The sequence below is a fragment of the Talpa occidentalis genome, unplaced genomic scaffold (genome assembly GCF_014898055.3).
Source record: "Talpa occidentalis isolate TD23 unplaced genomic scaffold, MPIMG_talOcc4v2.1 talOcc4.2, whole genome shotgun sequence".
Lineage (NCBI taxonomy): Eukaryota > Metazoa > Chordata > Mammalia > Eulipotyphla > Talpidae > Talpa > Talpa occidentalis.
This window is the reverse complement of record NW_023602073.1, coordinates 59,456,748-59,483,325: the sequence shown is the minus strand read 5'-3', so window position 1 is coordinate 59,483,325 and position 26,578 is coordinate 59,456,748. Positions and strand designations below refer to the sequence as shown.

The 26,578-nt window shown below is 43.2% G+C and overlaps 1 protein-coding gene and 1 pseudogene across 1 annotated transcript in view; both read right to left on the bottom strand.

Annotated features, from left to right (window-relative positions):
- Positions 1-3,878: 3,878 nt before the first annotated feature.
- Positions 3,879-4,793, bottom strand: LOC119251411 (40S ribosomal protein S20-like; annotated as a pseudogene).
- A 10,744-nt stretch (positions 4,794-15,537) lies between these two features.
- Positions 15,538-26,578, bottom strand: part of TBC1D22B (TBC1 domain family member 22B) — a 67,294-nt gene continuing 56,253 nt past the window's right edge. The window contains exon 13 of the mRNA XM_037519619.2: positions 15,538-17,748. Within this exon, the coding sequence (XP_037375516.1) occupies positions 17,620-17,748 (129 nt within the window). The 3' untranslated portion in view covers positions 15,538-17,619. The remainder of the gene's footprint in view (positions 17,749-26,578) is intronic.

The window sequence follows — 26,578 nt, the reverse complement described above, 5'->3', positions numbered from 1 at the left end:
AAGACACGGAGGGCTCCAAGACTCTCCTTTACCCGTCTGCCGGATCATAGATAACCTGCTCTGTGCTTATCTTGCCTCTACAGGAAGTAATAGAAATGTTCTAAAACTGGATTGTGGTGATGACCTCACAACTATAAATTTGCTTTAAAAATCGTTGCCATATAATACACTTCCAATAGATGCCTTTTTGGTATGTAAATTATTCTCAAAACTGTTTTTAAAAAGAAAAACCTCTTTTCTTTTGATTCTCCAGTATAGGGTGATAGCTGCTTCCCGTAGTGAGTACCTCTGATAACTCAGTGTCCCCTTGTTTTTGATTTTTCAGTAAGCTGGTTACAATTTTTCTCAAATTCTCTCACTAGAAAAAAAATATACATACTAACTAAATTATACAATGTACAATAGGAAATAGCTAGCATTTATTGAGAGCTAAGTGCCAAGTGGCAGGCCAAGCATCCTATATTCTTTATTTGCTCCTCTCAAACAATGATGATGATAGCTACCATTATAATTTCTACTTTAGGGATGATTTTGAGAAACAGGTTTAGTAATCTTCCCAAAGTAACAAATTAAATGGTGGTGTATGATGTCAATCCAGGTCTTTTTCCAGAAACTAATTTTCTAAGCATCATTGCAATTCCAGCCTAGAGCTTTCCTCTGTGGGGCACTATCAGATTAAGGATTTCAGCCTGTGACTTCACAGGGGATCAAGAAAATTGATGAGACCATAACTGCACAAAGAGATGTTCCCTTAAACTTTGGATAGGTGTCCTTTGATGCCTTCACCCCATTTTAGCATTCTGTCCCAAGAACAGCAAGTACTTCTAGAGGCCATTCGAACATGTAATTGGCATGTCTCCTTAGGTCACTCTTTGAAATGTTTCTTAAATTTTCCTTGCTTTTGATGACCTTGACAGTTTTGAGGACTACCAGCCAGATATTTTATAGAAAGTCCTTCAATTGGGGAGGAGGAGAGAGAGGGATGAGAGGGAGGGAGGGAGGAGCACAGGGGACTGTGGTGATGGTGCACGGGTGCATTGGTGAAGGAAATTCTATGGGGGAATACACCTGGGCGGGGGGAGAAAGCAAACATTTAACAATGAACAATGATGTAAAAAATACACAAACACATGCACGCACACACACACGTAAAGTCCTTCAATTGGGGTTTGATTTTTATTTCACGATTAGACTGGGGCTATAGATTTGGGGGAAGAAGATGACAGAGGGTAAAATAAAGTGCCATTCACATTACATCATAGCAGGGTACATGCTATCAACATGAATTACCAATACTGATGTTAATCTTGGTCATCTGGCTGAGGTAATGTCTATCGCCATCTGTAAGCCAAACGTGTGCATATTGAAGTATTAAAATTCTTATATATTACCACTTCACGTCTGGATCATTATAGACATCCTCTCCCCATGCTTGTCTGTAACCTTCCACGCCAAAATGAGAAACCTGGTTCCCAACACCCACCACCCATTTACTTAAACATCATTCCAGTATACATGTAGAGTATAGTGGTTTCGTTACAGGGCAGGGAGAGGGGCACCCCAGACCCTGAAAACCTGCCTGCTCTAAATAGGTTCTGCCATCCGCCACATCAACACAAAACATATGAGACTTTTTTTTTTTTAAAGATTTATTCATTTATTTATACAAGCACTGGGTACAGTCAGAAGTGCGGGAAGGTGAGAGAATTCACCAGAGCCAAAGCGGGAAGTAGAACAGACAGACCGACGAAATACACTGCTGAGGGGAGCAGCGGGTGTGGCAGGAGAGGTCTGCATGCCATGTGGGACCCTCGCCGGCAGCCGGGGATCGAACTGGCGCTGCAGAGGCTGCAGGCAGCTTCGCAACCCAGCGCTCAACCACTGCACCACCAGGGGAGGCCCAACATATGAGACTTTAATGAAAAGGAACTTTAATACAATTAGCAAACAATACAGGATAAGGCAAAGAAATCAAGCACCCAAAGTTACTCATCCCCTTGGGGGTAAAAGTCCACCCAAGCAGGAATGGCCCAGAGCAAGGCCCGAAAGCCTGCCCCAAGTCTAACGCACCCTTTCAGTAGGGACCTACAGAAAAGAATCAGAAATAACCAGACAAGTCTGGGAGGAAAAGAGCAAAATCAAAATCAAGATAAAAGCTGCCATTGTTATCCTCCCCAGGGACTCACCCACATCTGTGTCACCCAGTCCACGACCAAAAGGCAAGCGCAGTTTCTTTACATGTCTCTCTGCTCCATTGCCTCCCCCATCTCCTTCTGGCTCCATCCTGATTCCTTCCTTCCTCTGTCCCTTCTGCAACTTCTTCTCTTCTCCTTAGCTCCATCCCCCCTTGGGTGGGGCAGGGAACCTGGAACCTCCCCTTTTTCTGGGGACCAGAAAATTATTAACCTGTACACCTGTGGAAAACAACTTTCAACTAGAGGGCACTACTCATGTGCATGTCTTTTGTCTTTATTCTTAGACTTGACTCATTCCCAAAGTTACTTAGTTCTGCATCCTTTACCCCATCCCCTTCAGAGAGGGGTTTTCTCATATACAGTTTGATTTTTTCTGTCAGTCTACATTCTATCTAGGATCGCTTTACCTCCTAAATAATTTCTCAAAGTCTATATACATTAAGGTTCACTCTTTATTTTTTTATTTCTTTTTTTTTTTTATTTAAAGATTTATTTATTTATTTATTTATTTATTTATTTTTTAAATATTAAATTTTATTTTTATATTCCCCCATACAATTGCAAATGCCCCATTCTGACCCCAATCCTTCCCCTCCCGCCCCCCCACCCCCCAAAAAGTGTCTCTGGTTCATAGTTTTTTTGTTGATTTTGATTTTCACTTTCTTATATTCATTTTCCTGGTCCCTTATTTAAGTTTTCTAGATTCCTGCTATGAGTGAGACCATCCGGTATTTTTCTTTTTCTTTTTGGCTTATTTCGCTGAGCATGATCCCTTCCAGTGCCATCCATGTTGCTGCAAATTGCATGTGTTTATCTTTTTTGAATGCTGAGTAATATTCCATGGTATATATGTACCACATCTTCTTGATCCAGTCATCTATTTTTGGGCATTTGGGTTGTTTCCAAAGCTTAGCTATTGTAAACAGTGCTGCTATAAACATAGGAGTGCAGGTGCTCTTTGGAATTGATGTTTCTGTGTCCTTTGGGTAAATACCTAGGAGTGGAATTGCTGGATCATATGGAAGCTCTATGTTTAGCACTGTTGGTGGGAGTGCAAACTGGTCCAACCACTATGGAGAGCTGTGTGGAGATTTCTGGACCTACTAAATATTTTTTTATTTCTTTTTAAAGATTTATTTATTTATGCATACAAGAACTGGGGTATAGGTTAGAGGTGTGGGGTGGGGGTGAGAGGATTCACCAGAGACAGAGTGGGGAGCACAACAGGCAGATCTACTGAAATACACTGCTGAGGGGAGCGGTGGGTGAGTCAGGAGAGGTCTGCTGTGCCATGTGGGTAGCCCCCGGCTGGGGATCGAACTCATGCTGCAGTGGCAGCAGATAGCCTCATAGTGCTGCATCTTAACCCCTTGTGCCACCAGAGAGGCCCAAGTTTCACTCTTTCTAATGTAAAGTTTGATGAGTTTTGGCAAGTACATAATGTCTTGCATAATAGTATCATAGAGAGTGGTTTCTTTGCCATGAAAAATTCCTAGGTCTTCAACTATTCAACCTCCCCACCTCCTGCACTCTTTCTGTTTTATTTAACAATGTTTCCAGGAGAACACTCCCAGCATATACATACAGTCCTCCTTCCCTTTTATAGCTGTATATTATTCCACTGGGCAGATGTACCATTGTTTATTCAATTGGTCTTCCCCCACCCTTTTTTTTTTTAACGAGTTATTTATCAGTTTGTTTAAAAGGTTGATTTAAGCCATCTGTGATGGTGGCTTCAACCTCAACTCCTCTCAGTACTGACCGACCTAATCTGTTTAATAATCTCAGAAGGACCATACAGGTCAATGAGTCCCTCATGCCTCCTCATCTGAAAATGATCCCAAGTCTTAGACCCTTCACTACAAGGGATTTTTTTTTTTTTAAGGTTTATTTATTTATGTATACAAGAGCTGGGGTACAGGCCAGAGGTAGGGGGGTGAGAGGATTCACCAGGGACACAGTGGGAAACGGAACAGGCAGACTGACTGAAATACACTGCTGAGGGGAGCAGCAGGCCAGACAGGAGAGGTCTGCTGCGCTATGTGGGTTGCTCCCTGGCTGGGGATCGAACTCATGCTGCAGAGGCTGCAGACAGCTTCATAGGTTGTGTCTTAACCCGTTGCGCCACCAGGGAGCGCCCAAGGGGTGTTTTTTGTAGTGATTCTCAAAGTGTGGGTAGTCATCTGTATTGGTCCTTTCACTTTGAGTTTCTTTTCCTTTGCGCCTCTGATCAAGACGCACACACCTTCTCCAAAGATTTCACATTGCAGCTGGTTAGAATCATTCTAAGTCAATGACTCGCCACCTCTGGTTCCATGGTTGTCTTTCTGGTATCTTTTTTTTTTTAAAGATTTATTTTTATACAAGAACCAGGGTACAGGCCAGATGTGCGGGAGGGTGAGAGGATTACCAGAGACAGAGCGGGGAACAGAATAGGCAGAACAGAATAGGCGAGACAGGAGAGGTCTGCTGTGCCATGTGGGATTCTTCCCGGCGGGCTGGGATCGAACCCGCACTGCAGAGGCTGTGGACAGCTTCACAGTGCAGCGCTCAACCACACTGACACCAGGAAGGCCCTCTGGTATCTTTGAACGCCATGGCTGTGAAACAGTGTTCTGTGGCCTTTCTTTCCCAGATCTGTGGTGAGTGGGAAGCAAGAGGTGGTGGATGACTCCTGCGTCTGAGACCGCATCTCCCACAAAGGGAGCAATGAGTCCTTGTTGATATGCAGTCCTTTTCAGTCTTTCACTAGCACAGGCAGCTCTGCAATGAATTAGTAAATACCACTGTTGAATACCTATTATATGTTTTTCATATATCATTTTACTTAATCCTCATTACTAGTCTGCAAGATATACCCAGTTACTATAAGAAACCTTGGGTTGGGGCCTCCCTAGTGGTGTAGGCAGTTGAACATTGCACTGTGAAGCTGTCCACAGCCTCTGCAGCACTGGTTCTATCTCAGCCGGCTGGTGAGAATCCCACATGGCACAGCAGACCTCTCCTGTCTCGCCCGCTGCTCCCCTCAGCAGTATATTTCATCAGTCTGCCTGTTCTGTGCCCGGCAGTGTCTCTGGTGAATCCTCTCACCCTCCTGCACATCTGGCCTGTACCCCCAGTTCTTGTATAAATAAATAAATCTTTAAAAAAAAAAGAAACCTGAGATTACTGGGTTGTTCAAGGTCTCCTTATCAAGACATCTTTGGGGATTATATTTTATTTTTTATTGTATTTCTGACATTTTTACTGAATGAATGAATGAATGAATGTAACTTAATGAGTAAATGGCAGTGTAGAGAACTGAAGCCAGGGCTGTGAGCCCCAAGGACTGTATTCTGTCCTGCCTAGCAGTGGTCCCTAAGGTGAAATGGCTATCTCCCTGATTGAGGAGAAAAGGAACCATCTGCTTTGGACAACTTGTGAGTTAAGTGCTGTTTTATGTAAACATAGGGTTTCAAGTATAGACTCAGCTATTTCTGATATCTTTAATCAAGTTTATTATATTTTATAAGTACTTATAATGCGTCATCAAGTTTATTATATTCTGAAAGTACCTGTGATCAGTAATTAAGGTGTGGATGTTTTGGAGGTAGTTGAAATTAGTACTACAGGAGATCATCTCATTCCTTTTTGGTGGAGGCTCTGGGTGTTTAACCACCTACATTCTTTTTTGTTTTTTCAAGATTTATTTATGTGGGCATACAAGAACTGGAGTGTAAGCCAGAGGTGCGGGGGTGGGATAAGAGGATTCACCAGAGAGATTGGGGAGCAGAACAGGCAGATCTACTGAAATACATTGCTGAGGGGAGCAGCAGAGGTCTGCAGCGCCATGTGGGTTAACTCACTGGCTGGCCGGGGATTGAACTCATGCTGCAGTAGCTGGTGATAGCTTGATAGCGCTGTCTTTAACCCCTGCGCCACCAGAGAGGCCCGAGCACCTACATTCTTTAATTTGTAAAATATCAGTATCCAGTTCAAATATTTATTACCCACCTGACTTTATTAAGGAGATGGGAGGAAGGAGTTAAAAAGAAGGTAGACAAGAGGGAGTGAAAGAAGGCAGTAGGATCAGGCATCAATAATTGCTCCTTGTTCTCTCACTGCAGAGTTGGTTTGGGGCTATTTATTTTGCAGGTAGTACATGGCATCAAGCACTTAAAACTGGGCTTGGAGTTATTTACACTTAAAACATATCGCTCAGAGTGGGCAATTTTGGAACTACAAAAACCACAAAAATCCCTAACTAAAGTCACCTTTGTCCAGGGTTAGGGAAAGCGGGGCAAGTGGGAGTGTTTGTAGAAATTTGAGCTCTACAACAATCTAAGCTTATAATGCAATTCTCATCACGTTTTTTGGACTCACAAATTTATTGCACCATCAGCTCTGGCATTTATTATTCAGGACTTCTTGAAGTGTGCTTAAATTTATTTCAACTAGTACAGCCTTATGACTCCCATTTCAGTAATAAAAAAGCTATGTTTTGCAAACTCTGGTTAACACTTCAGTAATGAGTCCTGACCAACATTTTAAAACAAGGGAGTACAATGAACAGGTTAGAGGCCGTCATACATAAGGTAAGTACTGTTTGTGAAATGTTGCTCATGTCTGCTTGCGTGTACTGGGTCTCAATGTAAAGTGCCTTTTTTTTCAGGTTGTGGTCCAAAAAGTTTGGATTTTTGGTTTTAGACAAGATGGAGTAAACCCACTATGATCTTTATCTGCCACTAATTACAACGGAAAATTCTAGACAAACTCCCTGAAACCCTGGAAAGTCAACAAGCAGGTAAATTAGGGAGGGAAATCAAAGTCTGAGGAAGCTATCTGTATGGGTTGAATTTCCCAGAATTTCTTCTTCTTTTCTCTCACAGCTCCGATTTGAGAGTTAGGGAGCTTTATGGTAGCAGAGGCAGCTAGAGAAACCTGAAAGAAAATAACTCTTGTTCCTCACACTTCTGACATGAAGTCCTCATTTCCCCTCCAACCAATTGTCCAATTTTTTGATACCAAATGGAAGTCCTACAACTCAATTCTGACACTAACTACCTAGAGTTAGTGCAGACCCCACAAGCTTCAGGTTCCACAGACTGCCCCCATCCCAGGTGCCAGCTGCAAGCCATGTGTTTTCACCTGTACTTCTAACCAATTGGCTACAAATTGCAGGTTCCCATAACCTCTTCCTCAAGTTTGATAATTTGCTTAATAGCACATAGAACTCAGGGAAACAATTATATTTACCAGTTTATTACAAGGCACAGCACGATGAGAAGAGGTAGGTATAGGCAGTGAGATCTGAAGGTCCCAAGTGAGGGAGTTTCTGTCCCTGTGGAGTTGGGGTGCACATGGAGGGCTTCATCAACCTGGAAGCTCTCTGAATTTTTCTGGAAAGAACTTCTTTATGGAGGCTTCATCACCTAGGCATGGTCAATCCTAACTTAATCTTCCACCTTTCTGTCCTTCCTGGAGAGTAGTGGGATGGGGTACAGTTTAAATTTCCAAGTTTCTAATCATGGCATGGTCTTTCTGGTGACCAGCCTCCATCCTGAAACCATGCAGGAGCCCACCTAGTGTCACCTCATTAAAACAAAAGATGTTCCTATTATTCAGAAAATTCCAAAGGATTTAGGAGTTCTGTCTTAGGAACTGGGGCATGGACACATACACACAAACACATGCAAACACACATACATATTATATATGTATTTCCCATTATATCACAAACCTTTCTCTCTAATGGAAAATTGGTTACTGCAAGTCAGAGAATATGGGGGGAAATCCCATTAAAATTTATATTCTCTCTTCCAGACCTTCCCAAGGGCAGGTCTCAATAGTGGAGCAGTAGTGGCAATTGTATGGGCAGCAAGAGAAATACTCATTCTGGCTAACTTACCAGGAAATGGAGCTCCTGTGAGCCAGAGAGTATAGGGGGAATCCGAGAGAGAAGCTAGAGAAAGGGGTCCCCTAAATCTGTGTATGAATCAGCGCAAACCCAAAGCAGTATAGCAAACTTAAAAAACTGAAATGACATTGGAACAGCTGCTCACAGGAGATGAGACAGAACTTGCAATTTGAACCTAACAGGATTGATTGGTTGCATTAAAACCAAGCCAAACCAAACCAATGTTTTCTAGAGCAGAAGTCAGCAATCTTTTTCTGTGAAGAGACAGATAGTAAATATTTTAGACTTTGTAGGCCACACAGTCTATCATAATTACTCTGATATTAACACTAAAGCAGCAACAGATAGTATATAAATGAATAAGCATGGCTGTGTTCCAATAAAACTTTATTTTTGAAAAGTGGAGATGGGTTGGATTTGGCCTGTACACCAGTTTGCTGACCCCTGCTCTAGAGGATTTCAGCAAGACCCAGAATCTCACACATAATATTCAAAATGCCAGGATATAGTATAAAATTACTCAAAATACAAAGGACTTAGGAAAAAGTGATCAGTTTTTCAGTGAAAAGATGATCAAAAGGCAACTCTCTCATCCACATGTGACCATGCAGGTATCTCTCTTTTCCTTTTCTTAATAAACCTGTACTTTGAAAATGTGGGGGAAAAAAAGATGATCTAAAGATGCCAGCTCCAAGATAACTCAGAGTTGGAATTATCAAGGATTTAAAACAGGTATTATAACTATGCTCCACATGGCAGAGTACACTTGGAATGAAGGGATGATGGTCTCAATAGAGAAACAGAAACTATACAAGAACCAAATAGAGATGGTGGAACCCCAAACCACAATATCTGAAATAAGAACTCACTATAAGGGCTTAATAAAATGAACAGGACAGAAAAGGAATCAATGAATTTGAAGACAGATGATGAGAAACTATTTAATCTGAAGGACAGAAAGAGAAAGAAAAGATTGAAAAGTCATGAATAGTCTTAGGGGCTGCAGGGCCGACATTCATATCATTGGAATCCCAGGAGAGGAGTAAGGAATTAATGCAGAAAATATTTGGAGAATTAATAGCAGAAAGCTTCTCAAATGTGATGAAAGACATAAAATTATAGATTCTTGAAACTCAGTGAAAAGCTAAACTCTAAAAAACAAAACCCAGACAACCCATGCTCAGACACATAATTAAACTTATGAAGCCCAAAGAAAATAATCTTGAGGGGCCTCCCTGGTGGCGCAACACTATGAAGCTATCTGCAGCCACTGCAGCACAAGTTCCAGCCCTGGCCAGGCAGGTGACCCACATGGTGCAGCAGACCTCTCCTGTCTCGCCCACTGCTCTCCCCTCAGCAGTGTATTTCAGTACATCTGCCTGTTCTGCTCCCCACCTTGTCTCTGGTGAATCCTCTCACCCACTGCATCTCTGGTCTCTATCCCAGCTCTTGTATGTATAAATAAATCTTAAAAAAAAAAAAAATCTTGAAAAGTAGGCTGAGAAACAATGTAATTTCTCATAAAATTTTAAAAATCATATGATTCAGCAATTCTATTTCTGGGTATGTATCCAAGAGAACTAAAAGCAGGGTCTCAAAGAGATATGTATATACCCATTTTTTCACAACAGCCTAAAAATGGAAGCAAGTCAAATTGACCATTAACAGATGAATGGAAAAGCAAAATATGATATATTCATGCAGTGGGATCTTATCCAACCTTTACAAATAAAGGAAATTCTGATATATGATAAAATGATGGATGAACTTTGAGGACATTATGTGAAGTGAAATAAGCCAGTTACAAAAAAGAAAAATATTGAACTAGGGCCTTCCTAGTGGCACAAGGGTTAAGACGCAACCTATGTAGCAACCCGCAGCCTCTTCAGCATGAGTTCGATTCCTGGCCAGCCAGGGAGCAACCCACATGGCACAGCAGACCTCTCCTGACTCGCCTGCTCCCCTCAGCAGTGTACTTCGGCCCATTTGCCTGTTCTGTTCCCCACTCTGTCTCTGGTGAATCCTCTCACCCCCCCACATGTCTGGCCTGTACCCCAGCTCTTGTATGCATAAATAAATAAATCTTTTTTTAAAAAAAATACTGAACTATTCTACTTATATGAGGAACCTAGAGCAGTGAATTCGCACAGACAGAAAGTAGAGGTACAATATTTCAGTTTTGCAAGATGAAAAGTGTTGTGGAGATGGATGGTGGTGATGGCTGGACATGTGAATGCACTGAATAGTGTTCAGTGTGACTGCACTGAACACTACTGACTGGTACACTTAAAAATGATAAGATGGCAAATTTTATGTTGCATATGCTTTGTCACAATTTTAAAAAAGTGATCTGAGAAAAATGAATTAAATATAGACGAGTGATTTCTCATCTGAACCAGTGGACACATGGAGACACTGGAATATGTCTTTAAATTTCCCAAGGAAAATAACCTCATATTGGGCCTCCCCGGTGGCGCAGCAGTTGAGCGCTGGGTTGCGAAGCTGCCTGCAGCCTCTGCAGTGCCGGTTCGATCCCCGGCTGCTCCCCGGCCAATGGAGGAGGGTCCCGCATGGCGCACAGACCTCTCCTGCCGCCCACTGCTCCCCTCAGCAGTGTACTTCAGTCCTTCTGCCTGCTCTGCTCCCTGCTCTGGCTCTGGTGAATTCTCTCACCCTCCTGCACTTCTGACTGTACCCGGTGCTTGTATAAATAAATAAACAAACAAATAAATAAATAAATAAATAAATAAATAAATCTTAAAAAAAAAAAAAAGAAAGAAAATAACCTCATATAGAAAAAACAAACATAGGAATGAGGGCAAAATAAAGACTATTTTTTACATAAGTAAAACTAAGAAAAATGTTAGGTACCTTCTCAAGAGGAGCACTCGAGAAAGTGTTTCAGGCTGAAGGGAAATAACAAATAAGTGTTTCAGGCTGAGAGAAACCTGGAAATTAAAGAATGAAGGAGGAACATAAATGGTGTCTTAAGCTCTTGAGAGTATGCATAACTACTTGAGAGCAAAATTTATAAGAGTATCTAGTAAAGTTTTCAATGTATGTCGATGTAACTCACACACATATAAATTATAAGAGGGGAGGGTTAAAAAAAGGAGTTCTGTGGTCATAAAGATTTTATACTTTACTTAAAGTGATAAAATATTAACTGTAAGTAGACTGTGAATAGTTAGGTATGTATATTGTAATTCTCAGAGCAACCTGTTTAAAAAAATACATAAATATAGGGCCTCCCCGGTGGCGCAGTGGTTGAGCTCTGGGTTGCGAAGCTGCCCGCAGCCTCTGCAGCGCCGGTTCGATCCCCGGCTGCCAGAGGAGGGCCCCACATGGCGCGCAGACCTCTCCTGCCGCCCGCTGCTCCCCTCAGCAGTGTACTTCGGTCCTTCTGCCTGCTCTGCTCCCCGCTCTGGCTCTGGTGAATTCTCTCACCCTCCCGCGCTTCTGACTGTACCCAGTGCATGTATAAATAAATAAATAAATAAATAAATAAATAAAATTAAAAAATAAATAAATACATAAATATATAGCCAAAAATATATCTACTGCTGAATAAAACAATCCCTTCTTCACAGTTCAGCCAGAAAGATGTGGGTTGTGACTGTTACTCAGTCTTGCTGATTACAAACAGTTGTAAAAGACTTGAGTGTGAATCCAAAATAAGCCAAATGGGGCCTCCCCGGTGGCGCAGCGGTTGATCGCTGAGTTGCGAAGCTGCCCGCAGCCTCTGCAGCGCCGGTTCGAACCCGGGTCCCAGGTCCCACATGGTGTGTAGACTTCCCCTGCCGCCCGCTGCTCCCCTCAGCAGTGTATTTCGTCAGTCTGCCTGTTCTGCTCTCTGCTCTGGCTCTGGTGAATTCTCTCACCCTCCCACGCTTCTGACTGTACCCAGTGCTTGTATAAAATAAATAAATAAATCTTTAAAACAAAACAAAATAAGCCAAATGTTCTTTAGAGGAAAGTTACAATTTCTAAGAGTTCATAGTCTCTAAATGTTTATTCTCAATTTTTTTACTTAAGTCTTTACAAACATTTTTAATTCTCAAGTACAATAGCATTTAATTGTAATAAAGCTTAGTTGCTGGCAAAAAAAAAAAAAATGTATCTACTGCTATTTTAGCAGATATATTAAAGTTCCCAAAGAAAATAACCTCATAAAGAAAAAACAAATATAGTAATGAGGGCAAAATAAAGACTATTTTTTAGATAAGTAAAACTAAGAAAAATGTTAGGTACCTTCTCTAAGACGAGTTCCCCCAGCCAGCCAGGGAGCTGCCCACATGGCGCAGTAGACCTCTCCTGTCTCACCCGCGGCTCCCCTCAGCAGTGTATTTCAATAAATCCGCCTGTTCTGCTCCTCACTCTGTCTCAGGTGAAGACTCTCAATGCACCCCCTCAACTCTCTGGCCTGTACCCTAGTTCTTGTATGCATAAATAAATAAATCTTTAAAAAAATAAAAAAATCCAAATAATCCAAAAAGTGGCAGGAAAGGGTGAAGAGAGAAGAACAAAAACAAAGGGAACAAACAGAAACAAATAAAAAAAGATAGACCTAAATACTACTATATTTATTTTTGTGTAGAAGAACTGAGGTGTAGGCCAGAGATGTGGGGGGTGAGAGGATTCACCAGAGACAGAGTGGGGAAAAGAACAGGCAGACTGACCAAAGTATACTGCTGAGGTGAGCAGCAGGTGAGCTAGGAGAGGTCTGCTGCACCATGTGGGTAGCTCCCTGGCCGGGGATCAAACTCAGGCAGTCACGGTGGGTGAGGCCACTAGGGAGGTCCTAAATAATACCATATTACTAGTATTAGTTGTAAATGGCCTAAATGCACCAATTAAAAATGAAAGATTATCAGATTGGATTATAGAACATGACCCCACTATATCTTGCTGTTAAGAAACTGACATTAAATATAAAGACATTAATTTAAAGGATGGAAAAAAGTTTTGGAAACCAGTGGTTTGAAGAGAAGTTTGGGATTTTCTCTCTCAGATAGCTGGGTTGGGTGGGACAAGTGTGGAGGGGTCACTACTAGACAACCTTAGTGTTCCTGCAGCAAAAGTGTTGCGTCTCCAGCGGCTGACTCCTAGTCTCTCCACTTGGCTGTCAATTCAAGCATGGATTTGCCCACTCATCACCCAGTAGCCATAGCTTACAAACTACCTGCTGAACCAAACTGAACAAAGTTTCTTGCTTCCAAGAATTCTAATTCAGCCTTTTCGGAAATAAGGGGATGATGTTTTGGTTCGCTATAGTTTTGGGTGTGCTCTAACTATTCTGGGAGATTGGCACAGATGAATAAGATTCTGGTCTTGTGGCAATGTTTAATGTTCTCTGACTAGGAATGAATCTCATCTTATCCATGATGAGCCTAGAATCTCTCCTTGATGTCTATGGCAGATTACAAAAATGTCTCCAACCATGAATTGAAAGTGTTGGCATGAAAGGCTTAATTCTGACTCCAACCCTCAAAGCTATAGAGACATCTGACATGCAGACATCTCCAAGACAAGCCTAATACTGTCAACAAGAAGCTCCTGTCTCTAGAAGCAAATGGGATCACTATAAACAGAGGTAGAGCCTATTTAAGTCAAATTGTAGAGATTGAGATTGCAGAAACACTGAATAAACTGGCATAAACCATAGGTCATAGTATGGCAGGATTAGTATGAAAGGTTTCATCAATTTTTTATTTTTTTTAAAGATTTATTTATTTATACAATACCTGGGATACAGACCAGAGGAGCGGGAGGGTGAGAGAGTTCACCAGAGTCAGAGCAGGGAGCAGAACAGGCAGACAGAGCAGTGGGCGTGACAGGAGAGGTCAGCCACGCCATGTGGGAATCTCCCTGGCCAGCCGGGAATCGAACCCGAGCTGCAGAGGCTGTGGAGAGCTTGACAGCGCTGCGCTCAACCCGCAGTGCCACCAGGGAGGCTGTTTATCAATTTTTAAAATAGTGATCAGATTTCAGAGAATGCTTCACTTCCTGCATAAATGAAAAAGAGTATTTGAATGAAGACAAACTCAGGTTAGTTATTTTCTTCAATTTCAGGAACAATTAATGGCCTCAGTCCAAATACTGTCAAGTAGAGATATGGTCTGCATTTTATGGCAAAGTTTAGACTTTAAAGTTAATTGTGAACAGTACTTGAATTTTAGGTCAGATCCTCCCTCCCCTGATATGCTTAAAGGAAAGTCTGCTCTTCATTTTCAAAAGTTCTCATTGTAGAGATTACTATCTCCACAGAATACCTGTTCTCCCCTTCCTCTGTGGCAATAGAGTCCTAATTTTTAGTGAGGCATAAGGCTGTTGGAATAGACTAATTCTCCAACCTCCCTTATAGTTCTGGCCTGTAAGTTGTAAGAGGAGGTATCATGAGGCAGCTTTCTGGAACCTTCCTTAAAATACTGCTGGCACATTTCCTTCATTCTTTTTTCTTTGACCCTCATTTAATACATTCTGTATTGGAGAGTAGATGTAGTGGCTAGGGGTTCTAGCTGCCATCTTGACCATGAAGACCTAGAGAAGAACTCAAGGTTCCTAAAGACTTTGTGAAACAGACTCATAGTAGTCCCTGGTTGCCTACTTCTGGACTTTCATGTGAAAGGAAAAGTAAATCCTCTTGCTGTGTAAGTCACAGTTATTCTTTTACTTTTGTTGTATGTAGCGGAATTTAATTCTAATATAGTTCCTAATGACTGAAACCAAGACATACTCTCAGGGCCTCCCCAGTGGCGCAGTGGTTGAGCGCTGGGTTGCAAAGCTGCCCGCAGCCTCTGCAGCGCCGGTTCGATCCCCGGCTGCTCCCCGGTCACCGGAGGAGGGTCCCACATGGCACGCAGACCTCTCCTGCCACCCGCTACTCCCCTCAGCAGTGTACTTAGGTCCTTCTGCCTGCTCTGCTCCCTGCTCTGGTTCTGGTGAATTCTCTCACCCTCCCGCACTTCTGACTGTACCCAGTGCTTATATAAATAAGTAAATAAATCTTTAAAAAAAAAAAAAAAAGACATATTCTCAAATGAATCCTAGGAAGAAGTTCTGGATGGAGAAATCATTCCAACCTATCCTTTGCAGCTGAAAAATACAATCAACTGCCCTTCTTGAGACTAGATACCAAGAGAAAAACCAACCAGCAACCAAAAGAATATTAATGAAGACTCTAAATGGAGGGCAGATATTTGAACAATTCAGTTTATCTGGTCTGGTGGGAAAACACTGCAGACAACCCATGTGGCCAGCCCTCCTGCTCTTGTTCCAGTGCTCCCTCTCCTGGCCTTGGTAGGCTTTTCCTCTGTTAAGTAGGAGGATGTTGGACTAGATGGCTCCATGTTTCTGTCCAGCATTGAAATTCTAATCCATTTTCTACTCTCCATTAGACGATGTACTCCTTTTGGAGTAAAGAAGTAATCCAGAAAAAGTGCTTAGGACAGTGCTTGGCACATGGCAAGGGTGTCTGTAAAAGTCAGCTATCGGGAACTGTGTTCCTCATTTCTGTAGTTTGCAGCCTCCTTCATGAGTAGGTGCTCAGCAGGGGGTTGCTGATATCCTCTGAGATGGCCTATCTATCTTCTATCGATCCCCTGCTGGCTCTATGAAGGCTGGACCCCCGTACTTAGTAGTGTCAGCAAAATGACCCAAGAAAAGGAGGTGCCTTAGTTTCCAGGTTACACAAATCCATGAAAGAAAAAATCAGCAGTGGAGGAGGAAATACACTATTTATTTACAATGCATTCACTTTTTCCACAATTTCCCATACAAACATAAAAACTAAAAAAATAAAACCACCACTTGGGATCACAAGTGTCTTTCTTTAGTTAGTCCGGTTGAGGGAGGGTCAGATGCCCTCCTGCTCTGTGAAGGAGACTATTGAGGCACACTGAGGGGAAAAGGAAAAGGGGCAGAAGAATGCCTGAGAAACAGCTCCTGATGAGAAATGTAACATGCCGTGTGGGGGGCTTCACTGGCAGAGACCCACTGGGGACACCACCTAGCTTCCCAAGAAGATGACAGCTGTCCCCTACCTCTCCATTACTAAACGCCAAGAACGGACCAGGGTCACACATCTCACGAGCTGTGTGAGGTGAATGGTGACAGTGGGGGATGTGGGAAAGCCTCTCTGAGAAGAGGCTAAACCCCAGGGAATACAGCAAACCCCCTTCCTTGGCACTGAGGAATCAGTCACAGCTTGTCTGGAATACAACGCTGACTTAAAAATGTGAAAACAAAAGCCCTCCCCAGAATGGGGAAACACAGGGGTGAAAAACATGTAGAAGGGCTTCTGCCTCTGTCGCTCTCTTTGGGAGGTGGCAGGGGTGAAGGGTAAGGAGCTCTGTCTGCTGAGGAGGGGGGAGGGAGCAGGGAAGATGCTCCACGAGACTGGGGTGAGAGGGAAGAAGGGCAGGAGAGGAAAACTGAGACACTGATGCTTAGGGTGCTCCAAGCAGCCCCTTATCTGCTCAGCTGCGCGCGCTCTGGCAGACTCACCTCCCTCGCAGGAAGGCACCCAGAAACCAACCCGGAGGTGCTGAAGTCACCTGCCCGGCAACTTCATCTGTGCTAGTGACCTAGATTGCTTTCACATGTCAATGCACATTATAAATATAAAATCATATCTGCTACAAAGAGGACATATATTTGTACAACTTTACCCATATACATAATAACACAATTTACACATCATATCTTGGAGTGGGTCATCATGGAGAAAGGGTTTGGAGAGGTAAAAAGCCCCTTGTCCCGCCCCTGCCCTGATCTTTCTTGAGGGACATTTGTACACTTGGTCACTGAGCCCTTGCCAGCTGGTGGCGATGGGGCCAGTCAGACAGAGAAATTCAGACACGTAGCTAAATGCTAGTGGGTGCGTACACCCACACCCGCACATAAATGCAGGCACACAGACATCTGGTGAGAAAGGAAAAATAAAACTCCTAGCCCTTGGGTGTAGGCCGCTTCCCAAAGTTATAAGCATCAGTGCCTCCTCCATCTTAAAAAGCTGACCCTCGCTGGCTCAGACTAGGGCAGAAGGGGAAAGGCTAGGGAACTAGGGAGGACGGGGTGGGGGGTGGGTACTGGGAGTGTTTTCAAAACATAAGGCGTTTCTTGACCTGTGATCAAATTAAACTATATCACAAAAAGCAAAGGTATCCATTGGGGTCGGGAGGCAAGAGACAGCCAGTCCTTGTAGGGACAAAGCGAGTTGAGACCCTGAGTCTTCCCCTCTTTTGTCCGGTTTCTTTGAAAGGGGCAGACAACCCTGTACCTCCTTTTTGTCCTCTCCCCGAGCTCGGCCCATCCACATGGCATGGAATACTGATAGTGGTCCAAGAGACCCATCCGGAGACATGGAGTGGTGGACAGGCACGCCAAAAAGTTAAGACCTGGGCGGCAGATGTGAGCTTTTTACAGCAGGAGTGGTTCCTGGCCGGGGTCCACGGCTCGCACAGTGGCCACAGTGATCAGATTGCCATCAGAGATGGGGCAGTCGGGGTCCCCATGGGGACACAGCACCTATCGGCGGTAGTGATTTGGGGCATCGGCAAACATGTACTTGAGTCTGTAGGCCTCAGCGAGAAGCAGCCCGATTTCTTCGTTGCCCCAGTGTATCGTAGGTAGGTTTTGTAGCAGCATGAGGAGACCCTGGAATGCAAGACATGGCTTTAATTACCCCGGGACTGCAGACCCAGGTCCCAGCAGACCCTGGAATGGGGCCCTTTTCTCCTGGATCACCTACCCAAAGGGTTTGGCCTCCCTCCTCCCAAGGAGCACACAGCCTTTGGCCTCTAGTTCACCTTCTAGAAGGCTTGAAAAGCCTCTGCTGATTCTCTGATCCACTAACACCTGCCTCTTTAAAAATATTACAGCAAATCACAACAATAAATAAGGGTATTTAAAAGAGAAAAAAAATCACTCATCATCCAAATATACCTCTCTTAATTTTAATGCACTCCTTTTAGTCTTTTTTACATGCATATTTCTTTAAATAGTTGTAATCATAATTATAATTTTATATGCTTTTTAATCACCCCTTTTTACTATAATTTTCATGTTTTTCCATGCAGCCTTCAAAAATGATTATTCTCAATGCTCGTATTCCATCATGTGGCTATATCCTAATTTACCCAGCCATCTCCCATTGGTTACATAATTTGCTTCCTTAAAAAACAAAACAACAAACACCTTTATTGATAAGACTGCTGCCTATCTTTCTGCATTTAACGTCTTTCTCCTAATCCTTCTCTTGTAACCACTGTATTAAGCTGCACTGTTCTCCAAAGACCATTCTCCACCGACCTGTCCAGCTTATTTCCCAATGGACATGCCTCATTCAATCAGTTCCACTCCATGGTTTGCATGTGCCTCTGTGGTTTATTTTATACTGTTTTTTTTTTTTTTTTTCAGTTGGAACACCTTCTTCCTTCTCCTTCCACCTATCTAAATCCTATTCAGTTTGCAAGCCCAGGTCCCTCAAAAAGCCCCAATGAGGTAGCTAATTAAAGGGGATAAAAAATGAATGTAAATGAAAAATGAATGTGAGATTTTAGGTTATCTCTATAACTTAGTTACTCGTGCTGTTGCTGCTGCCTTGTGTTCTTTCTCTGACTCTTTCTGAACTGAATAGTCTTATTTTTTCTGATTATTATAAAATTCCTGATGATAATTATACCAAGACACACAAGCTAGAGCCATAGAGACTGACAGATATAATTACGTATAATTTTGAAATTTCAGTATGTCAGGAGGCATCAAAAACTAAATTAAATATAAAAACTGTAAGAAAAGATTTATAATACCTGTAAAATACAAAAGGTTAATAAGCACAGTCATAATAAAAAAAAGGAGTACGTACAGATCAATAAGGAAAAAGGGAGAAGAATCAAGTAGAAAAGCAGAGGAGTGATGTAAATAGGTAGTGGACAGGATGACAACGGCACCCACATGCTGTGATTTCTCTTACAAGTGCTGTTTTTAGCTGATCTGAACACCGAGCACAGCTTCACAGTTTTCAGTGTAAAGGTCATGCACATCTTTGACGAGAGTTCTTCCTTTTGGAACAGAAACTCTGCTGGGCACAAGGCTACCTCTGCAGACCTGGCTACATATGGCCAATATGACTCAGTTCTGACCAATTCTTTTTTTTATTATTTAAAGATTTATTTATTTATGCATACGAGATCTGGGGTGTAGGCCAGTGGTGTGGGAGGTGAGAGGTTCACCAGAGACAGAGTGGGGAGCAGAACAGGCAGACTGATGAAATACACTGCTGAGGGGAGCAGCGGGCGAGTTGGGAGAGGTCTGCTGCACCATGTGGGTAGCTCCTTGGCGGCTGGGGATCAAACTCATGTGGCAGAGGCCGAAGATAGCTTCACAGTGCTATGCTTAACCCCTTGTGCCACCAGAGAAGCCCAGTTTTGACTAATTCTAGGACAGTGTGACTTCTGGGTTCTGTCCTAAAATTCTCCTCTCCCCTTCCCAGGAAGGGATATGAACAGAGTAGTGGAAATGGTCACCTTGCACTGAAGGATTAAAGTCATACACAAATGGAAGACAGGAGTCTGAGTCCTCACAACTTTAAAGTCAGAATGTTGGCCCTGACCGCTCACACTTAGACTTGTTAACTGAAAAGATGCACCAACTTGTTTTATGCCACTGCTATTTTAGGGACTTTCTTGTACATCAGACAAGTTTATATTTTTCTACCCAATATATCAAAGTCAGAAATGCACATGATCTTTGACCTATGCTCCCCCTGGTAGGTGGACTATGCACACTCTGGGACAAAAGCATTCACTGTACCACTGCCTCAGAGGGTGGGGGAAAGGCCACCAGGGAGTGTCTGTCATTGAGGAGTGGTTAAGCCATGGTCAACATGAGGAAAAGGCAGCACCTGCAACAGAGGAAGCAGGACCACACGTGCCAAGGTGAAAAGATATCTGAGGCATTTTTAGGTGGGAAAAAAAAGCAAGTTACAGAAAGCTAGAGTATGCTCCCATTTAGTGAAGGAGAACCTCCCACAGTATTTTTGCATATGCACACATGTACATACAAGCGTCAGAGGCTAGGTGGTAGAACAGTGGCTACCTCTGGGGAAGGAGACTTTCACTTTTTTCTCTATACTTTGATATCTTCTGAGCTGCTTGTTTTCAATTTTTACCATAGTCTTTGTAAATTACTTGTGTGATAGAATTTTTTAAAATGTTTATTTATTTATATATACAGGAACTGGGGTACAGGCTAGAGGTATGTGGGGTGAGAGGATTGACCAGAGACAGAGTAGGGAACAGAACAGGCAGATTGACTGAAACACACTGCTGAGGGGAGCAGCGGGCGAGTCAGGAGAGGTCTGCTGCGCCATGTGGGTAGCTCCCAGGTTGGGGATCAAACTCGTGCTGCAGTGGCTGCGGATGGCTCCATAGGTTGTGTCCTAACCCCTTGCGCCACCAGGGAGGCCCACAATATTTTTCTAAAGTTCATTTTTTTAAAAGAAACTGTGGAAATTTTGTTTAGTAAAAAGAGGCAGAAAATAAATCACCTATAAAACTTCACAAGAGGTAGCCACTTTTAAACATTTTGGCATATTTCCTTCCAGTCCTTTTTTCTGTACATTTTACACAGCTGAAATATTTTTCCTATATAATTTTGAATCTACTTAGCATTTACATAAGCACTTCTTCTAATATTAAAAATTTGTCGCAGACATTTCAATGGTCAAAAAATTTCCCATGATGTAGGTGGACCATAATTTATTCTACATCTTCCTGTTTTGAGCATTTAATTATTTCTGGTTTCTCATTATAATGAAATTATAATGAGCAGCCTTGTACATAAAACATTATTTTAGATTATTTCCTTGGGCTAAATTCCTAGGAATGAAATTACTAAGTCAAAGGGCATAAAAATTTAAAAGTTGCTTAATATTCATCCAGAAAAATACATTCCAGAAAAATGTTTATTTCCCTAGATCTCCACTTACTGAATACTATCATTAAACAAACTTTGTTAATTGTAATCCCTTTCCCTGAGATCTCCAGGGTTGGGACTGGAGCTCCATAGACTTAAATCAATATAGGGGTGAACCTACAGGAATAACAGCGAGGAAGCAATCAGACTTCTAGCTCCTGTAGTATGTCCACTGTAAGTGAATTAATCAGGCTTTGTACACTACAAGCCTCTGTGGTGATCAGCTGTGACCTTGATGGTGTTGATGCAGAAGGTGCTTGGGATCGCGGGTTTGGGGCAAGTGTGCCTGATTGTGGACACCTGGAGCATGGGTGTGGGTATGCGTAAGTGCACACCTGGGCCTAGAGGCCAGGGCTATAAGGGTGGCGTCACTCAGAGAACAGCCGCAGGAAGATGGCTATGAGAGGACGAGTGACTACAAAAGAGGTAAGACCATGAGAGAATGCGAGAAAGCCCAGAGAAAGTGTAAAGATTTGTGGGGAGGGTCTCCCCTGGTGGCACAGCAGTTGGGTGCTGGGCTGCGAGGCTGCCCGCAGCCTCTGCAGCGCCAGTTCGATCCCCGGCTGCCAGGTGAGGGTCCCACATGGCATGCAGACCTCTCCTGCTGCGCCCGCTGCTCCCCTCAGCAGTGTTTTTTGTCAGTCTGCCTGTTCTGTTTCCCGCTCTGGCTCTGGTGAATTCTCTCACCCTCCTGAGCTTCTGACTGTACCCAGTGCTTGTATAAATAAATAAATTTAAAAAAATTAAAAAAAAAAAAAGATTTGTGGGGAGCTGGGAGGCTCAGTTGCCTGCCTACGGCCCAGGGCCCCTCCCTGTCTGGCCCCTCCCTGCCTCCATGCATGCCAGCCTCCCTGCCTGGGGTACCTGTGTACCTGGTTCCCTGAGAGAACATTAACGCCTGAAAAATCCACTGAGTGCTCCGGAACTCTGCTTTATCTGACTGCCCGAATCAATAGTGAATCTGCCCTGTGCCTGCTGGCACTACATCCATCCTTGCCCCATCCTCAGTGGCTGGCATCTGCTTTCTTGCTTTTCCACCCCCTACATGCTAACACTCCCTCCCTCAAACCGTTGTTACTGAACTCCATTCAATCAGAGCAGGTGCTCAACCAGGGATACTCCTTCAACCCACCCAGCTGCCAACATAACTTAGAAAAAAAAAGCCTGCTTGCAGCTGATCTGAATCTCTCTGGATTGTTCATTTCTCACAGTCACAGTTCTCCCAGGGTTCCATCTAGGCTCAGCTGTATGTCTGCCTCAAAACTTTTTCTTTTAAGAGAACCATCATTTATATCTCAACTTATTTTTAAAATGTTGCCCTTGGCACATAACACCCTTCATGTCCCCTCATCCCCCAATGTGCCACCACCATGAACTCCATGACATCTGGTCCCTTTGCTCTTCTCTCCTGCTTCCTATTCCTTCCAAGTGCCCCCACCCCACCCAATGGAAAATGTATTGCTGCCCCCCCCTTTATCAACATCCTCCTTAGGGTGTCAAATTTCATTGTAAGTTTGGCAGATTCTGCAGAGGTCTCAACCTTTCTTGCACCTACCTCAGACTCTTGTCTGGTGAAGTCAATGAATCCTTTCTTTAAAATAACGCTTTTAATGACATAAAATCAAATACATAGTCAAATTGAAATATAGTTATTCGAGTATTTCAGAAACAAATTTGTGATATTGCAATATATGTACTCTGTTAATAAATTCTAACAAAATGTAATGGCAGATAACTACCTTAATTTCAAAGTAGTAACAAGCATAAACAATGTTTTTGAGACATTTGCAAAACTTAATGCGACAGGAAAATGTATGCAATTAGTGACAAAGAAAGGTACTGCTAATTTTACTGTTGCCTAAGTTCATTACTGTATAAAATGCTAACTTGGAATCTGAGGTCATTAAAAATAAAACCATTTTAACATTCATGTATAGGGACCCCCTAACTTTCAAATGTGGGCCCTAGGTTAAAGTCTCTTGTTTTTGTAGCTTGCCCCTCTTGATCCACACCACAGCCAACACCTAACTCCTCTTATACTTCCCTTTAGAGGCCAGTTTAACCCCGAGTTAACACTAAATTACATTTTAAAACTTATTGAAAAACCTTTCGTACAAATTGCTCCTGTCAGCATAGAACTTTATTCCCATTTTCAATCAACCTGCTAGGTGAGGTCAAACTGCTATCCTATTTCTTGAGAACATACCTCACTCATTCAGAAACAGCCCTGCCTTTCATGAAAGGGGAGCTGAAAGAATGATACCTACTTAACCTCCTCTAGAACATAAGCATGAAGGGCCTCCCTGGTGGCGCAAGGGGATAAACATCAGTATTATGAAGCTATCCGCAACTACTGCAGCATGAGGCTGATCCAAGGCCAGGCAGGTGACCCACATGGTGCAGCAGACCTCTCCTGTCTCGCCCGCTGCTCCCCTCAGCAGTGTATTTCAGTACATCTGCCTGTTCTGCTCCTACTCTGTCTCTGATATCCTCTTAACTCCCTCACCCCCGCATCTCTGGCCTGTACCCCAGTATGCATAAATAAATCTTTAAAAAAAAAAAAAAAAGGAACATAAGCAAGAAGATTCCAGGGCCCTGAGCCTCGGTGAAACCCTTAGGGATTTGAGTGGTGGCCCTACCTGTTACCATGGCCTGCTTCAGTCAGGCTGCCAACATCTGGATCAACTGATGCACAGACCCAAGCCTCATCCCTAGAGTTCTGGACTTTTGTATTCTAAAGGTCTGGGAGGTGGCCCAGCAATCCACTTTTCACACACTTCTGCAATGATTCCAATAGGCAACTAGGTTTGGGGTTTCCACTAGAGAGATATAAAAGCTCTTAAGGAGGGCCTCCCCAGTGGCACAGAGGTTGAGCGCTGGGCTGTGAAGCTGCCTGCAGCCTCTGTAGCACGGGTTCGCCACCAGCGAGGGTCCCACATGGCGAGCAGACCTCTCTGCCTTGCCCGCTGCTCCCCTCAGCAGTGTATTCGTCAGTCTGTCTGTTGTCTGCTCCTGCTCTGGCTCTGGTGAATTCTCGCACCCTCCCATGCTTCTGACTGTACCCAGTGCTTGTATAAATAAATAAATAAATCTTTAAAAAAAAAAAAAAAAAACAACTCTTAAGGAATAAAAACACACTTGGGATATAGGTCTAATAGTGAGGTACCAAGAAAGGAAACCTCTAGATGTCACACAGGGTGACCTTTCATTAATAAATGAAGGTAAATCCGTAAAATGGAATACTCTGTAGCCAACTCATGATTTTAATGTTTTCACAGTTTTTGTATAAGCATGTACCCATGTAAGGTGTAAAAAATAAAAAAGGGGGGAAATGATGATATATACTTTCTTTTTTTCCAATAGATCCTGCCTCAGGTTTATTTATACAAATAGCACAGGAAGCCACCGGTACCATGCGGACAGCAGCTGAGGGGCTGCACCGTCCTGCCCTCACATAGGCAGGTTTTTCTTCTCTGGAGACTTTGTGGTGTCTGGGCTCCTTTAGGAGCCTGTGCCGCAGCTTCAGCCTGGGCCTTGGTTTCAGCCTTGGCCTTCAGCCAGCAGATCCTGAGACCCTGGACCATGCAGCCATGAACACATTTCCTTAGCTTTAGGTGACAGTGTAGGCAAGTGACTGAGCTTGTGACTGCTGCCCTTTGGGATGCTGGTTTCACCTCCTTGGGCTTTATAAGGGCTTTGACCACCTCTGCATGTGCACTCATGGCCTTGGCACTGCTGGCTTGCATCTTCTTCAGGTCCTTGTGCTTCTTAGCAAAGCACGTATTCCTCAGGACCCCGGGGTCTAACACCTTACAAGTCATGTTTGTGGCTGGGGTTTCTCTGTGCCATTGCTGTGCCATTTTGGGGACTGGCTGTACAGGGTGTGGTTCTTGGACTTGGCCATATCTCTACGCAGAGAAGAGCATCCTCTGCTACCCTGACCATCCCTGGCCCATGGCCTCTGCTCCCCCTAGCCACACAGACATCATCCCTGTCCTCCCTGCAGCTTGTATCTTGCCACTGTCGGAAAGGCACAGGTGGCTTCGGATGCCATGCAACCAGCACTCTAGACAATATAGAACATACTTTTGACAATATAGAACACTCACTATATTCTGTAGTGATTCGAGATTAGAAAACAAAGTATACAAAATGGCTTCAGCAACAGTTATATACATACAATATGCATTCATTTATGCAGGCTTGTACAGTGCAGTGTCTGAACGTAAACATAACACCCTCATGTGGTCAGCTTTCAGGAACCTGGTAATTTTTTATTAGTGGTATTTTCTATAATGATTACATGGTCAGGGTAATTACCAACAAAGAGGTGAGTTCTCTAGAAGAGAGTATTCTTTGCTGGATAGGATCTGTAATTTCCAATTCTTCTAGTCTTGCTAGAAACCTCCCAAAAGCCTTGAAATAATTCTACGTAGTCAAGTTAACTTCCCCACTTCCCCCAAGGGCAGTGAGACTTTACTGGGAGAACCACTGCCACCTGGTGGCCTTGTGTGGGAACTGCAACTCCATTATAGCACCACAACAATGGGAAACCCTGCCCAATGCATTGATGTATTTGGATAGAGGTCAAGAAATAGAAACGGAGAAATCATGGCTGGAGGAAGATAGCAATTAAAAAATCAGGCAGTTTAGGGTGAAGAAGGTACACTTTCAGGGCAAGGGACAACTGAATGTTGCAAAGAGCTCACGAGCGCACTAAGCATGACACGCAGTCAGAGAAGGCACTGTGAAGAGACATCTTGTGGGACAAGCAGCAGAGTGTTTCCAAATTAATGCAGAAGGGCAATGGCCTCCATAGGAGAAAGGCTGGAAGTGGCTGAAATATCAGAAAAGGGCCTGGCCCAGGTACCTTCTGAAAATCTACAGATCCCAAAGGAAAAGGAATATGGCACAGGAGAAATTGAAGCCCTATGGGAGGGGGAAGACAACTAGGTGAGGGGGCTAAAGGAGAAGAAGGGATAGCAGGAAATAAGCCAAAAGACTCTGGGAGGGGAGACCCATTAGAGAAAGTCCAAGTAGATGGAATAATTGCAAATGAAGAGGGAGAACATCAAGGATGACAATAATAGTAGTTATCATTTATTGAGCACCTACTATATACCAGTCAGGGCTCAAATGGTTCACATACACATTGCATTAACTCATTTAATTCTCATATCAACTCTGTGAGGTATATATTATCTCCATTTTACAGATGAGAAAATTGAGGCAGATGTTAAGAACCTGCCCAGGGTCACAAAACAGTGCTGGGCTGGGATTTGAACCCAGATAATCTGGTTTTAGAACTTGTAAGTATAACCACTGTAACATATACCACTTGACAGAGTTGGAAGACAGATTGAACATAACATAGAAGAAATTAAAAAGAAAAGCTGTTTGAAGGAAATCTAGAAGAGGTGATTAATTTGTGTGTGTGTGTGTGTGTGTATGTGTAGGAGTACTGGGGTATAGGCCAGAGGGGTGGGGTGGGGTGGGGTGAGTGGATTCA